This window comes from Astatotilapia calliptera, chromosome 12 (assembly GCF_900246225.1).
Source record: "Astatotilapia calliptera chromosome 12, fAstCal1.2, whole genome shotgun sequence".
Taxonomy (NCBI): Eukaryota; Metazoa; Chordata; class Actinopteri; order Cichliformes; family Cichlidae; genus Astatotilapia; species Astatotilapia calliptera.
This window is the reverse complement of record NC_039313.1, coordinates 34,856,272-34,872,264: the sequence shown is the minus strand read 5'-3', so window position 1 is coordinate 34,872,264 and position 15,993 is coordinate 34,856,272. Positions and strand designations below refer to the sequence as shown.

Below are 15,993 nucleotides of genomic sequence, written 5' to 3'. Positions count from 1 at the left end.
GTTAAGTTCTCCTCCAGACACTGGCATGTGTTTGGAGGGGAGCATGTTTAATCAGGCTTGTTTTATTGAGTGTAATCAGGTGTGGGATAACTGCATGGGACGGGAACCCTCCTGTGTCACTGAAATCAAAGTTAGCTTGCTTAGTTCAGACTGCAGCGATTGTTAAAAAGACCGCTATAGCCTCCAAACTGGTTTCAGGTTTTATTATAAACTGGTTTTTAAACATTTTGTAATAAAACTTTATGATTCATCCAGCACAATATATGTTCTCAGCATGAGCTGCTACTATCGGGTAGGTTTAAGAGCCTGCTGAGGACTTTACAGAGCAGTGTGAAATAAATGAACCCTACATAGGTTACACTGCAGGGTCACTTCTGTGTGATGCCTGTTGTTTTGTTTCAGCTGGGGTTGTGTACCATGTTTATCAGTGGGGACAATAAAGTATCTATTGATTATATCTATCTCAATACTGGCAAATACAAATGTTAAAGAGGTCGATTTTCCTCATTGGAGAGCTTAAAATAATGCTAACTGCTACTGCAGCTAGGACATGTCGCTGCACGACTGCAAAGATTACTGATTCAGCTCGTTCCCCAGACACGATGTCCAAGAGTTCACTTGGCACCAGCACTTTATCCTAAACAGGTTTACGTGAGGATCACATTTTAATGTCTAATATCTAAGATCTTACCTCATCCGACATCAGTGTAGCGATCGCTCTGCCGATCTCGTGGTACGACTTGGCTTTGCCTTTGGGTCCAAGCAAGATGAATAAAAATCTGAAGCCACATTAAAAAAAACAGAGTTCAAATTTAACAAAAAGATTACAGGTTAAAAATATATTTTCTTATTTTAATTAGAGCCTTTTTGGGGCAGTTTGCATTTATTCAGATGCCATGCGCACACTTGGGGTCCCTGTGCAGTTTATAAAACATAACTCGAAGCTCAGAGACATTTTTGTTTTGTTCTGGCTGCAAAGATGCTGCTTTGTATGACAATCATCTATTCAGCTACTCTCCAATACAGATACGAGCAGTAAAGGATGTTGCTCACTATAAGAATAAACAAATGATGATATAATGGATATGACACCATAACTGAGGCCTTGTCGTATAAATACCATGAACTAGCTTTAAATACTTTCACTGAAAAGTACTGAAAGTTAAATTGTTTTATGGCTCCTTTGCTTAAATATGAGAAAAGACATCAGGTGTCAGTGATCAAACTTTATGATGCTTGTTTCAGTGAACAAACATCAGGTGAAACACCGTCATACATCTGTGTTTTACAGCTGTGATGCAATACTCTTTCATATTTTACTGTTTGTTGATCATAATAAAATATCCGGAATTATCATATAATCCACTTTTTATTGGATTTTGCAGTGGAGCTTATTTCAAGCTCCACAGTTACTATGTTACTGGTGGACTGTGATGCTACAGCAGCTTTGCATGATTCACAGTTCAACATTATCATCATTTCCCTTTAAGCTAGGTTTATTCTGATTGGCTGCCGCTCTCAAAAGAAAGATTTGAACATCGGCCTCCTGTGCTCATTGTCAGAGCTGTGTGCCTGAGATATCCACTCTGATTCATTCACATTCAGAAGACGTGACAGAAAATAAGGAAAACGTATTAGGTTCCTGTCAAAATGTATAAACAACACATCCAGGTTGCAAACGGACAACCAGGAGCCTGGATTGGACAAAATTTCAGGCACCTTGTGGGAACAGGAACCTCCGTCAGGGCTCCCAGCATCACGGCCTGCTGCAGACGAACAAACGCCACAAAGGGCGCGTCCAGGAAGTCCACCTCCCCCACCAGCACGTTGGAGGCTTCTGCGTCTCTTGGCAACTTCTTCATGAATTTGTTCTTCAGCTGAAAAGCACAAAAGAGAAAAGCAACAGGAGTTGAGAGGTGCTCCGTTCACACCAGCAAGCCGTCTAGAAGCACGCACTCGAAATTAAAAAACCTATATCAAACGAGGCAATCCCATTCAGGTTAAATACCAAACCAGGCGTCCCCCATGGTGCCTAAATAAGAAGCAAGCAGTAAAATGAGCATTTCTTCTCGACGTAATGACACAGACATGCCAGGAGGTCAGCTACATGTGTGTCTTTCATGGGACTTTTATCTGTACGACGGCTCATCCTTATGTCATTAATGTGTTTGCATAGACAGAGAGGGGCGGCAGTAAACCAGTGAGGTGTTAAAGACGGCTTCAGTTTGGATTCGGTCATTTTTCAGAGGTTTGTTTTTTCATGCTTTTGTTGCAGTCGTGGATTTAATGTTTTCTTTTTTATCCTTTTTAGTGCACTAGAGCAGCGGTCCCCAACCCCCGGGCCTCGGACCGGTACCGGTCCGTGAGTCGTTTGGTACCGGGCCGCGAGAGTTGAGGCTCAGGTGTGAAATGTATAGTTTTCAGGGTTTTTATCGGTTTTCAGCGTTATTTTGTTATCGTTTTTTATCGTTAACTCGGTTTTCCTGGGTCTTTTCAGTGTGTTATGAATAAATCTTCTTTTTTTCGGTACCGGTACTAGTTTTATTTTGTTGTATTTATCCGCGACACCTTAAAGGCCGGTCCGTGAAAATATTGTCGGGCATAAACCGGTCCGTGGCGCAAAAAGGGTTGGAGACCGCTGCACTAGAGTTCTTGTTGGCAACCAACAATTATCGGTCCAGACAAGTTTTGAGGCACCAAACTGAGTAACAAATACTATTAAAAGTGACTTGAAAAGCAGCTCTGCCAGCTTGGTGCGGTCAGACTGATGCTGCTAAAAGACGTTAGATAGCCTGCTGTACACACAGACTAACATACATATTCAAATGACAAGCAAATGCAGATGACATACTGGGCTTTCTCAGCGTCTAAGGACTGAAATCCCATAAACTTGTGACCTTCCACTGTTAACAGCCAAACAGATCCAATCACAGGCTGTTGGGCCATCTTGGCAAAGAGTTTGTCTGTAAATGATTCAAGTCAAGAGGTTAAACCTGTGTAACTGCACACCACGGCCTGTGTCCAATCCCAGCTAATCCACACCGCGCTCGTAAACCACGTACACCTGAATCTGTTGTTTACTGCCCTAAGACACAAACGCAATATGCATGGACCTGAAATGTTTATTAGCACGTTTAAAATGAGCCAGTGCAAAGATCAAAGTGAGATCTGAGATGTGACGTGTTAAGAAATTAGAGGCACCAAAAACCCACTAAAAGCATCCCAACATTTTCAGAACTGCGTTTGTTGAATATGATACAATATAATATTTAGATGTTGTTACTCAGGTTCAAATTTAAACTAATACTTGTAAGTCCTTGCAAAAGTAATACACTGTGAAGAGAAAATTAATTATATACGTTTGTAATTCATCTGTGCACCTCGAGTGGCTGCAGTCTCTGTATGTTAATCTGAACAGCTCCCGTCTTTATCTTATCTCTACATTAGCAACAAGTTATCAGTCACGATCGCTCCATGTGGAAACGTCATTATGGTATTTATGGGCTGAGTGGGTGTGGAGGAGCTTCGGTTTAGGAGATTCGTTTCCTGCCTGGGAGTCTCTAATCTGTCCCACAGGAGACTCACTGGGTCCCTCTGACTGGGTCGCGCTGACCTAATTCCTCTCTCCCACAGGCCTCGTCTGGGATGAGGGCATATAAAACATTGTCTGCTGTGAACTGGGGTAACATGACACATGGAATATGACAATACATACAATGAGAATGCATAGAGTACAGTCCAGAGAAGAGCTGCCATTTCAACCCAACATCACAACAAAACGTGTAATAGAAACGCCGGTCCACTGTGTCCATTTGGCACTTTGCTTCTATGAATCGTATGACACGCATGCAGAATTTGCAGTAAGTTGCAGTACTCTGCAGTAACAGCAGGGGGAGATTTTATTTGAGTGTTTAACAGACATTATTATCACATTTATATGTGTATGTACACATTAACTGCTTAAGGCCTTTGGAATGTACTTTTTTTGAGCTTCTGTAGATCTTCACCTCACGGCTTTAAATGTATTAGCGCCCCCTGGTGGTAATGCAATTTCTGCATGCTATGACATGGTCGACTGGTGTGTCTATTCTCCATCTTGCCGTGATACTGGGTTGGATATTTTCATGAGAAAGTAACTCACTGATTAGTTTAGATTAATCTGACTTTGTTAAATCTACTCAGTCTGGAAAATAAAATAATTTGTTCGTTTTAGTAATCAGCACAGCTACAATGTTTTTGCATTTATCCAGTCAGAAGAGTTTACATGTCACATTTCTGACTCACACAGGTAGACTACATGAGAAATATTCCAGGAGCTACACTTTGGTAATAAACAACCTTTGCAGATGCTACTACACATGTTGGCATACAAGTAGTAAGGATAAGATAGCGTGAGGGCAAAGGAGCAGCGTGTCTCAAGTGTGTGGAAGCCTCTGACAAAAACCCAGAGGAAAACTGTGTTATGTCCTGTGGGCGTGTTAGATGATCTAAATATAGCAACAGCGCCAAGTATTTGCCTCGTTCCCGATTTCTCCATTTTTTGTATGTTTTTTGCACTTAAATGTTTCAGATCAAAGAAATTTTAATATCAGACAAAGATAACCTGAGTGAATACAAACTGCAGTTTTTAAATGATGGTTTCATTCACTAAGGGAAGAAAACTATCCAAACTATCCACCTGCCCTTGTGAAAAAGTCATTGCCCCCTCCACGTAATTCGTGATGAACCCTATTGTTTAAAACCTGGGTTACGACACCTGTCATGTGTGTTTGTTTCTGTCTGAACAGCTCACTGTGTTATGGTAAATCCCTGCTGCGATTGGTGCGTGGAAGTATGGCTCCGGAATGACTGGTTCCAGCTGGAGGACCCGTCTTATAAATATAGCCTGGAGCACCGCCGGCAAGAGAGGTTCTTGTGCTTCCCCTAACGCCTGAGCAGCCACGCCTGTGACAGCCGCCGGGTGCAGTGCTCCGTAACAGTTGAGGAAGTGGGGGAGCGAGTGCCTCATCCATGCTATGACCTGGCCCCTAGACGGGTTGTAACATGAACTGGGGCTCATCCGCACCCGAAGTGAGAATCATTCCTCTAGACTCAGTAACAAATGTCACTGATTCCTGCTAAACAAGACAAAGTAAAGTAGGCTCAACAATCTCAAAATGAAACGCATCATGCCACGATCTACAGCTGTCTCTATCAGTCTAGAAAGGGTTGCAAAGCCATTTATAAGGAACTGCAGTGAAACACAGTAAGAGCCATTATGGAAAAAATAAATGGAAAAAATGAAACCGTTGTGAACCTTTCCAGGAGTGGTGAGCCTACAAAAATTACTCCAAGAGCCCAACAATGACTCATCTGACTCAGCATCCAAAAGACAATAAGAAAGACACAGAGTAAAAATGTAAAGAGAAAAACACCGCAGACCAAACACAATACAAAGACATAGCTCAGATTTGCCAAACAACATCTTGATGATCCCCAAGACTTTTAAGAAAATATTCTGTGGATCGATGAAACAAAAGGTTTCATACCTGTTATATCTGGTGTGGAACTACTTCAGCATTTCATGAAAAGAAAATCACACCAACAGTCAAACATGGTGGTGATAATGTGTTCGCTGCACGGGGCTGCTTTGCTGCTTCAGGATCTGGAAGACTTGCTGTAATTGATGCAACCATGAATTCTGTTTTCTACCAGAAAATCCTGAAGGAGGATGTCAAGCCATGAGTTTTGCTCAAGTGCACTTGGGTTTTGCAGCAGGACAATAATCTGAAGCACACCAGCAACTCCACCTCAGAATGGCTCAAAAGACAAATAAAGGGTTTGGTGAAGACTCCTCAAAGCCCGAGATGCTCTGGTGTGCCTTTAACAGGCAAATCCCCTCAGCTGTAGCTGAATGAAAACTATTCTGCAAAAAAGATTCTGCCAAAGTTTCTCCACAATCACATGAAAGCCTCACGGACAGTTATCACAAACACCCGACTGCACTTCTTGCTGCCAAGGGTGGCACAGCCAGTAATTAGGTTTAGGGGGCAGTTACTTCTTCACCGAGGGCTGGTAGGAAAAAGTTTTTTAGTCTTTTTTGTCCTCTTAATAAATTAAACCATGATTTGAAAACTGCATTTTGTATTTACTCGAGTAATCTTTGTCTGATATTAAAAATTTTTTGAACTAAAAGTGAGAAATCAGGAACGGTGCAAACACAGTTTAATGGCACTGTAGACCAGCAGTCCCCAACTTTTTTTGCACCACAGACCGGTTTATGGCCAACAGCATTTCATGGACCGCCCTTTAAGGTGTCGCAGATAAATACAACAAAATAAAACCAGTACCAAAAAAAGAAGATTTATTGATAACACGTGGGAAAAGACCCAGGGAAACCGAGTCAACGATAAAAACAATAACACTAAAAATCCTGAAAACCATCAGTTTCACACCCAAGCCTCAACTCTCGCGGCCCGGTACCAAACGACTCACGGACCAGTACCGGTCCGTGCCCCGGGGTTTGGGGACCGCTGCTGTCGACTGTAAGGCTGCAGAGGAAATTCAGTCTCTCTTTGCTGTTGATGACATCATCCTTTATCAGCCACAGCCTGATCCTCACTGCAGTCTAAAGTTGCTACAAAAATTTCCACTTTAACCATCAAAGGAAAAGGCGGGGAAGGTTCAGAGCAGCTACAGCAGGCTGGGTGATAATACCAGGAGCTGGAACAATGCACTTTAGACAATGTTATCTCTGCTGTGAAGCAACAACCACGAAATACTCCTCAGCTCTGTTACATCCAGCCTACACCATGCAGCTCTGTCATGGAGTCTAGTCAGGCTTTTCTCATCTCTTCTGCCAATGCACTAGCTTGTTTTTAGCCTCAAGCTCGAGAAATCAGACAAGCTGGTTCATTATAAATGTTTCAGAATAAAACAGATTAATAAAAATAATCAAGCGTATTGTTACAACTACACCACCTTAAACTGGGAACTTGGGAATACAGAGATCCATCCCCTTCATTTTCCAGGAAATATAAACCTCTCACCACTGAGTCTGATGGATTGGTGAGGGTTGGTGTCCAGAAACAGTACAGCAGATGCATGAGGGCGACTTACCTGGTCTTTCTCCGGTTTGTCAGAGACGTCATTCAGGCTGGTGGATGTCAGGTTCCTGGGAGTTGTGGTGGGACTATCTGTTCAGACAGGGCAACATTGACTAGTTAGACCAGCTTCACCCCCACTGTGGTCTAAGACTCAAGAGGAAAAGAGGCAGAAACCCAAAGTGGCCCAGACAATTAGCTCCTTACATGCTTTGCCAAAAGAAGAAAAAATCCAACAGAAATACTCGTGCAAGCTGTAGGACAAAAGCTATTGTCTGTGATAAAGTAACTGGCCGATATTTAGGTCTAACCCGTCGGGTATAAAATGTGTGATCAGATCAAATATCAACTTTTTACTTTGAATTTCAAATAAAAGAAGGCAGGAGGTCAAAAACGAAGAGTAAAATTACCATTATTAATGCATCTTTCTTGAGGTTCAATCAGCTTGTTGTGCTTTGATAATAATGAGATCTAGTGTCATCATTCTTACTGTCACATTTAAAGCCTTACTCTGTGGATGGACTTAATGGGTGCAGACACAAAATAAGTAGAAGATGATCCTGAAATGTGACAGCAGAACAGGCTTCAGTCCAGAGATCAGAGGGAAAGAAAAACCTCAAAGAATGCAACAATCTGGTGCCACTGCAGCCTTTCATGCATCTGCACCTTTGGCACTGTTGGTAATAACGTGCATGTCAGTATGATGCAGCCAGATAATTTTTTTTATAGGTGTAGTGTAGGTGAGAGAAAATATTCTTTAAAAACAACCTGAGCTGACAGGGATTATTCACCATCAAGAACTAGCATCTAGTGAAATTTCAAGCTAGTCGTGACTACATTCAAGCTGCAGGTCATCAGCACAAAGATGCCCTCAGACACAACTTTACGATCCGCTGTCTGTATTTTTAAAAAAGCCTCAGTTTGAGACTAAATTTGAACTCTCTGGTCTTCGTTTCTTTGTCGCCAAATGGAAGCTCACCAGGGGTCTGCAGTGTGAATGTAGACTTCAGTGAACTTACTGAGCCAGTCCATACTGGAACTCCTTTGGGTCTGCAAGTCCTCCATTGAGATGCGACCTGACAGGCAAGTCACAGAGTTCTCGAGAGGACTGCGGGCTTTTAGTGGCAGCAGCAGGTTATCAAAGCCAATCCAGGGAAGCAAAGAGGACGAAAGAGAGATGGAAAGCAGAGTTGACAGAAAAGCCCGCTGAGCCAAAGCAGAAGATTTGTTAAATGCACAAAAGATCAAGTGGCTGTTAAAATATGTGAAGACATGATATTGCTGCAATTGACAAGCCGTGCAGAGATACAGTGAGGAAAGAGGAGGGGCATCATTAAATGAGGACATCATGGGTCTTTGGACAGAAGTTTGACCTGCACTTTATATGGTCAGAAAATAAACTTTATCCTTGAAAAGATGGTAATCAAGCAATATTTATCAGAGTGGCTCCTTATCTTTGCCGTGATAAGAGGACGAGCACAGCTAGAGCTGGGTCATGAACACAGAAAGCCTTTTCTTTGATCGTCAAAGTTCCTGAAATCTGATAGTGGCTAATAAATAACTTCACTTTCCAAAGGCCCATGACTAGTAACAGATTCATTCCACTGTCAACACAATAAACATTTAGTAAATCAATATTTGACAGACTACTAATCCACATGTTGTTAACATCAGTAAGAGCTGTGTGGTGGGGCTGTCACTTTGAGTTCTTCATCAAGATATTTCTGAAGATTTTGTGCCAGAGTGAAATTTCATTTATCCCGGGACAAATGAAACTTATCCCGGGACAAATGAAATTTATCCCGGGACAAATGAAATTTATCCCGGGAGTGAACTAATGATTATTTTTTAAAGAAGAATTTTTAAAAAAAGTTAATTTTCTGACAACTTTCAGCAAAACAAAGTGACAGCTCTGTAAATAAAACATGCATTTCCATGAATTTAATCAAAACTAAGAGTTAATTGATTTGAAACGTTACTGTTAACATGAATCATAAATCTAGAAGATTGTGACCAAAGTAGCAAACACCAGAATCCTATGATTTCAGGTTTATGATTACTCCTGTGGGTCGTGAAGTCTTGCCCCAGCTCACTTCTTCAGAGTTAAAGAGGACCCATTGTTCTCTCTCATATTAAAGTTAAGGTTTACAGAAATGACTTGTTCATGTGACTTTATTTATCAGATGTAAGAACAACTGCAACGGCTATGGTTGAAAAAAACCCTCTTTCAGTTCTAAGGTTTTATGCATGAGGACATAAAAAATCATCTGAGCAGGCTCTAAAATTAACAACAGCTTGTGGAAGAACGTAATAACTCGAAGTAATAATCTTTCTTTATGACTTTATCAGTCTCACATCATCGTGGAGGAATGTTGGCCAGTCGTCTTTACAGCATTGCTTCAGTGCACAGAGATTAGTGAGCATTTTTTTGATGCACAGCTCTCTTTAGGTCCCGCTGCAGTTCTTCAGTCATGTTCAGGTCTGGACTTGTCTTTTTCTGTTTTAATGACCAGTTTGCATGAACAAATTTATATCATGTTTTGGTCATAGGACAGATGACCTCACGTCGGACTGTAGGATACTTCGACTGATCGACTGGTCGAGTGCAAGGTGTCCGGGTCCTGTGACTCAGAAAAATAACCCAGCTCATCACCCCTCCACCAGTGCTGACAGCTGGTATCAGCTGTTTGGTTTTCTCCAAACATGGCACTGTGCATTATGGCCAAATGCATCCACTTCAGTCCAAAGGATATTGTTCCACAAGTTTGCTTGGTCAGACTGAACTTAAACCTGATCTGTCCTGCCATGTTCCTTCTAGAGAGCGGAGCCTTTCTCCTGGCTGCCCTTCCAAACACTACTTCTTTACTTTTTTGTACCATCATGAACTTTGCCATAAAAAGCTAACAGAGGCCTACAGAGTCTGGTCTTGTGTTTTTTTACAGTACCCTTGATCACATGCATATCTCTGTAGAGCAGGGTTGGGGAACTCCAGGCCTCGAGGGCCGCTGTCCTGCAGGTTTTAGATGTGTCCTTGATCCAACACAGACGATTTAAATGGCTAAATTACCTCCAGGATCTAAAACCTGCAGGACACCCTTAAATCCTGGAGTTCCCCACCCCTGCTATAGAGCTACTGACACTTGCTGATGATCATCAGAATTAAGGTTAATTAAGGTTGTCCATCTGATGTTGTATTGAATGAGTTTAAACCTGTTAAGGATACGATTATTTTTTTATTATGTCCTGATACAAAAAACCTAGAATTGACAGAGGGTGCACTTCCTTTATACTTGACTGTAGATGACTAATAAATAGGTCCCCTTTAAACCTCTACCTCTGTTTATGTAGTTAGTACAGTACCCTGCAGTGAGTCCACTTAAAGCGTTAAAGTGCAAAAGACATTTCTGAACTTTACTAATTTTACTCAATTATTCTTTAGCTTTGGTGTTAATGCAGGTCGAGTTATTCAGGTTGGTTCTTTAGTGTTTTCCCTCATCTGCTGGTTCCAGCTGGAACTGTGTTTAAAGCCCCATTAGTGGGTTCATGCAGAGGAGGGCAGCAGTGTGCCCCTTATGACACACTGTGGTATTCCTCAGAACCCACTCTACATCTTTTTCTTCACCTAACAAAATTCAATGTCGACTCCATTCTGCAATTAGTTTATTCTTATAAAATAGCAATCGAGCTTTAATTATTTAAGCTAAGACTGCACCAAACTGGCATCAGTATTACCATTTTCCGGGGTGGAAAACAGCCTACTTGCACTGGACACCGTCTTCCCGATGTCAGCCAGAGAGCGCAGGTTGGACTTCTTGGTCTGGTGGCGATGTTTCCGCAGCAACGTGTACATCACCTTGTCCTTAAGTTCGGCCTTCAGCTGGCCGATCTCTATCTGGTTGTCAGTGATCATCTCTGAAAATGCAGAAAGAGACGAGGTGAGGAAGAGAAGGTGAAAAGCTGAGTTAAAGTTTAAATGCAGGCTTTAAATACTCTGCATTAAAGCAAAGACACTGTGGATGCATTTTTTAATTACTGCTTAATTTCTTGAGCTTTAGGTTTAATTAGGAGCAGAAGAATTCAGAAGAATCCAAAGAAAAAAAAATATATATATATATAAACAAAACATGAAATTTAACATGTTAGATTGAATAAACACTTTTTTGCAACATGAACAAAAATAAAATATTGTTTTAAGTTTATTGCAAAGGTGCCACCTGTTTCAAGTTTTATAAATTAAAAGATGAGCACAAAGAGTAAAATTATATTGTGCTGTTCTGTCAAATGACACTTTAATTTGGGGTCTCTTTCTTTCCCCACCCTGCAGCATTTTACTCAAAAAGGTAGACTTGGCAACACTATCACCCAAAACAGGTCACCATAAAAGTCTCTTCATACTTTAAGGACTCAATTAGTGCCTCCCAGACTCTAATGCTCCTCTTTATGGCATCATGAAATGGCTCAATCAAAAGGTCTAGTCTATTTTTGAAAAGAAGGTCAGAAGCCTGAATGCTGAATGAAAGCAGCCCGGGGCAGTTCCTCTTCTTGTGTAAGGGTAGTGCTGTTAATGGCCTATCAGTCAAGTCAGCAGGCCTCAGAGCAAGAGGCCCAGCTCCACTCCGCCCAGTGCAGCTCACGCAGCACAGACAATTACTTCACATTAATCACTCCAAGTGGTAACTCTTCTTCCTGCTCCCTCATGCAGACAAAAATGTTGGGGTGGTGGCATGAGATAGGAGGACACAGAGATATAATCATCTTAGAGCAACTGGAGAAGGTTAGCTGCCCTCAGATTAGGAAGTTTTTGTGTGGCCATTTAGTCCAAACTATAGTCAACTAGTGCTGTAATGTAAAGTACAGCATGGCCTGCAACTCAGCTCTTTTCTCGCTCTTAAAAGACGGGAATGAAAAGAAACCTGAGTGTTTTGATGCGCATCAATCCGTGAACCTGCCGACCTGCTCTGCACACGCTGCACATCACACAGCTGATTTAATCAAGCTGGCAGACGGGCTGTTGTTTCAGAGCAGGAAGATGCTGACCTTTAGTATCGTTACGCAGCAGTAAAAAATAGTGATGTGTAAGGGAGAAAAAACGAAACGATCAAACCGCAGAAAAAAATATTCTTACATCAAAGAAATCTGTCAGTTCAGTTCTTTCACACTCTAAAGCACTTTTGTGCTGGACTTTGTTAAGTAATACGATTTTTTAGGGATAGAGATCCAGACGTATTTACATTTTATATTGTATCTCCCAAAAATTCAATTTCTTCATATTCAGACTCAGCAAAAATAATTTTACTTCTAATCATAGAGATAATTCAAAGGAGTTTAGAGTTCATGGAATGGTAAAAAATAAAAAAATAAAACTTATTCCCTCAAAAAAATTTTAAAATATTTCCATAGAGGTCGCTCCATTACAGTTCCATGAATGGCCACTTGAGGCTTGCTGCAAAGGTGAGTCAACCCCCATTTACTCCCATGTCGCTACCCGGAGTAGTGGCCTTTCGCACGGTACCGATCGGGTTTCCGGTACCGATCGGGTAGTGACACACCCTGCTACAAAAAACCTTCATAGTATCTATAGTACGGTGGCCCTGAGAGGTCAATTACACTGCAAAATGACACAAAACATAATGGAAGTGTTTCTGGGGACACAATAACATGACGGACCAGCTGTGGAAGTGTCCGTCACATTATTGTCTCCCCAAAAACACTTACATCGTGTTTTGTGTGTTTGTTTTGGGGGCTTTTGGGGTTGTTTGGGGGGTTTTATTGAGCATTGTTCTGTTTTGGCCACCGGACTATAGCCCATTTTGCCCTTCACAACAGCTCTTCAGGGTCTGTTTTTTTTTTAAATAACACATTTGTTTAAATGTTATCGAAGTTAAAAGTTCGCATCACTAATCTCAGTTTTTAAAAGCAGAGTTGAGGTTGAATTTTTCATGAAATTATCTGACAAATGTCATGGCTTGGTAAAGTACCATCAGCTAATAACTTTAAATTAAATAACTTAAAAGAGGGCTTCACATGCTGGATGAGATCACCGTGGCTATAGCCATCATTTATATGCAGTCTGAGGTTCTCATCATAGCCCCAACCAGGAGATGAAGCTGAAACATTGTCCACTTATGTATCTCTGCAGTGAGACCACTTGAATTTACATATGAAGTGGGATGAAGACACTTTGGTCCTGCTGCTCCTTCCACTTTAACCTTCTCTCAACCATTGTGGTTGAACTATGTGAACATAACCTTTTAAAGATACAACACATCTATTATTGAAGTAAAAGGTGTTCTACTGCACTTTTAACCTCACAATCACAGGATGAACTGCAGCTTTATATGAATTTGTTACAGCTGTGATTACACATCATGGCGATAATCACTCGATGGGTTAAATTAATTTGTAGCTGCTGGAATTAAAAAGAAAAAAAACAAACAAATTATTTTTGAAGAGATGAGCTTACCAACAACCTGGGGTAGCGTAGAAGCTTCCAGGTCCAGCATGATGGTGCCTTTTTCTATACATGTCCTCAGTTCAAATAGGCTGTGTAAGGACAGCGTCGCCACATGAGGTTTACTCCAGCGTTCTCCACCTTTCTCCACCTTCTCCTCAAACTTGATCCACCTGGATTTAAAGAAAAAAGACTCAGACAGGCACACAATTTAACATGAAAATCTTTTTATCATAGTCTTGGATAAACATTTACATTATTTTATTTTATAGAAATGTACTAAGCAGTAACCTGCTAACTTGGGGGGAAGCAGGCATACCAAAAACAGGCTGTACAGTCAGGATGCAAGAGGAGAGATATCAGTGTTAGAGAGTAAGTATGGGTGGCTTCGAGGCATCACAAGTCTAATTTTAGCCCAAGCTATTCTCATAATGTCAGAATGTAGAGCGTCACAATGAACAAGAGCCTGGTGAAAAATGCCACCACTAAAAATATCTATGCAAGTATGTATTGCACTTCTACTACTTTGAAGATTAGGCTTCAAACTTTCCTTTTTGCTAAAGCATATAAAGCATATAGTTAGGGCTGGACCAGGTGACCCTGAATCCTCCCTTAGTTATGCTGCAATAGGTGTAGGCTGCTGCGGGATTCCCATGATGCACTGGGTGTTTCTTCTTCAGTCACCTTTCTCACTCACTATGTTTTAATAGACCTCTCTGCACTGAATCATACTTGTAATATGTCTTTGTACTCTCGCCCTTCTCTCACCCCATCCGGTCTGCCGGAGGTTTCTTCCTGTTAAAAGGGAGTTTTTCCTTCCTACTGTCGCCAAAGTGCGACATGACCGTTGGGTTTTTCTCTGTACGTGTTATTGTAGGGTCATTAACATCCAATATAAAGCGCCTTGAGGCAACTGTTGTGTTGATTTGGCGCTGTATGAATAAAATTTAATTAAACTTTGTCTTGGGAAAAAAAGGAAAAGTAAATATTGTCAAATATATGACAAACTTAAAGAATTATTTCATGCTTTTTGCTCTTTAGTCCAAATTATGAGCCATCAAATGTACGCTTGGTGGACCTGTTGACGAGGGTCAGCCATTATTTTTTAAATCAATCAATTTTTCATTTTTCATTATTGGGAAAAAAACTGGATTCTGAGTCTGCATTGTTATATTTTTTCTGCCATTCTTCATTTCGACAGCTCAGAGTGAGAGACCTGAGAATCAGAGGTGTTACTGAGCGGCTGTTTCTCTACTGCGGTTTTAATCTGGCTGCCAAAACCGCACTTGGCAGGCAGTCAGCACTGCCCAGCACGTCGCAGAGCTTTTATTCAGTTTGAGTCCTCTGAGTGTACTCGGCGAGATGCTGCACAAGTTCTTAAATTTTGAACTACAACTCTTGCACTGCTGTCCTCAGCCTGTTTTTTTTTTTCCATACAGTTTCTGTATGCTAAAGATTTTTATTTTTAGAGACTGAAAAAATATGCTGCATCCTCTTCTATCAAGTAGATCAGCTTTTTTATTGCTTTTTATTAGATTTTTTCAGACGGCTGACATGAAATGATGGGAATCATTACTCCCGAGGCCACACTTACCTATCATAGTGCGTTTCAAACATGTGGTCCAGTGCAGGTTAAATTATGCTGAAGTTTCTCCAGAGCTGACCGAATATGACTGAAGGATCAGCCCCTCATCTGATCCTTCAGTCATATATAATAACTTCCTGTGTGCAGTAGGCACGGGGGCGGAGGCTGGACAATTTTATCGTCAGTCATTAGAAACGCTGGCAAAAAGGCCAAATTTAAAACGACAGTCAACTAGATTTAAAGCAGAACTTAGCAATTAAAAGCTTCACTGAGTTTAATTAAAAGCAATTTTAAAGTGCACTAAAAATGTCAGCAGTACTTCTGCAAACTGTTTAAACAACAGTGAATCAAAACTTCTACAGTATGTCTGAGTTTAGGATAATGAATCGCTGATTGGGTGCCTCGAGCAGCGGTCCAGAGACTCTGTTTCCTCCTGAAAGAACTTCACTCATCCACTGCTAATTATGTATAAACAATCATCCCATCTCTGTCCCAGTGTGTCCCACTAGAGAGCCACTCAGAAGAAACCAGTAAAACTCTGAGCTCAGTTTTAAACTTGGAGCTGTTTTCAAATGTCTGTTCACTGTTTTTCCATAAAAAAACAAATATTCATTCCTTTTGAGATAAAAACTTAACGTGAGGCTGGTTTTTCATCATTTTTATTCACATTTTTAGTGACTCCGTGAAAGGATATGATTTTAACAAAGCAGATACACACAAAGAGGATCTTACCTGGCCGTCTCCTTCCACTCCATCTCCTGTCCGTCCACTGACAGGAGCTCATCCAACTCAGTGAAGAGCTGTGGGGGTGCCGGGCCATCGTCGTCCTCACCTAGGATGAAGCGAATCCTCTCTGCTGCTGGTGAGACTGTGGA

At 41.2% G+C, this 15,993-nt stretch overlaps 1 protein-coding gene across 7 annotated transcripts in view; it reads right to left on the bottom strand.

Annotated features, from left to right (window-relative positions):
• The window catches only part of slc4a4a (solute carrier family 4 member 4a), a 61,529-nt gene that overhangs the window by 19,689 nt on the left and 25,847 nt on the right, over nucleotides 1-15,993 (bottom strand). For 3 of the 7 annotated variants that reach the window (XM_026186482.1, XM_026186480.1, XM_026186479.1), the window contains 7 exons: nucleotides 15,851-15,986; nucleotides 13,546-13,706; nucleotides 10,815-10,994; nucleotides 8,102-8,197; nucleotides 7,099-7,175; nucleotides 1,720-1,877; nucleotides 692-779 (listed from right to left, as the gene is read on the bottom strand). In XM_026186482.1, the coding sequence (XP_026042267.1) occupies nucleotides 692-779; nucleotides 1,720-1,877; nucleotides 7,099-7,175; nucleotides 8,102-8,197; nucleotides 10,815-10,994; nucleotides 13,546-13,706; nucleotides 15,851-15,986 (896 nt within the window). The remainder of the gene's footprint in view (nucleotides 1-691; nucleotides 780-1,719; nucleotides 1,878-7,098; nucleotides 7,176-8,101; nucleotides 8,198-10,814; nucleotides 10,995-13,545; nucleotides 13,707-15,850; nucleotides 15,987-15,993) is intronic. The other 4 variants (XM_026186481.1, XM_026186484.1, XM_026186485.1 and 1 more) reach the window with 2 other exon arrangements.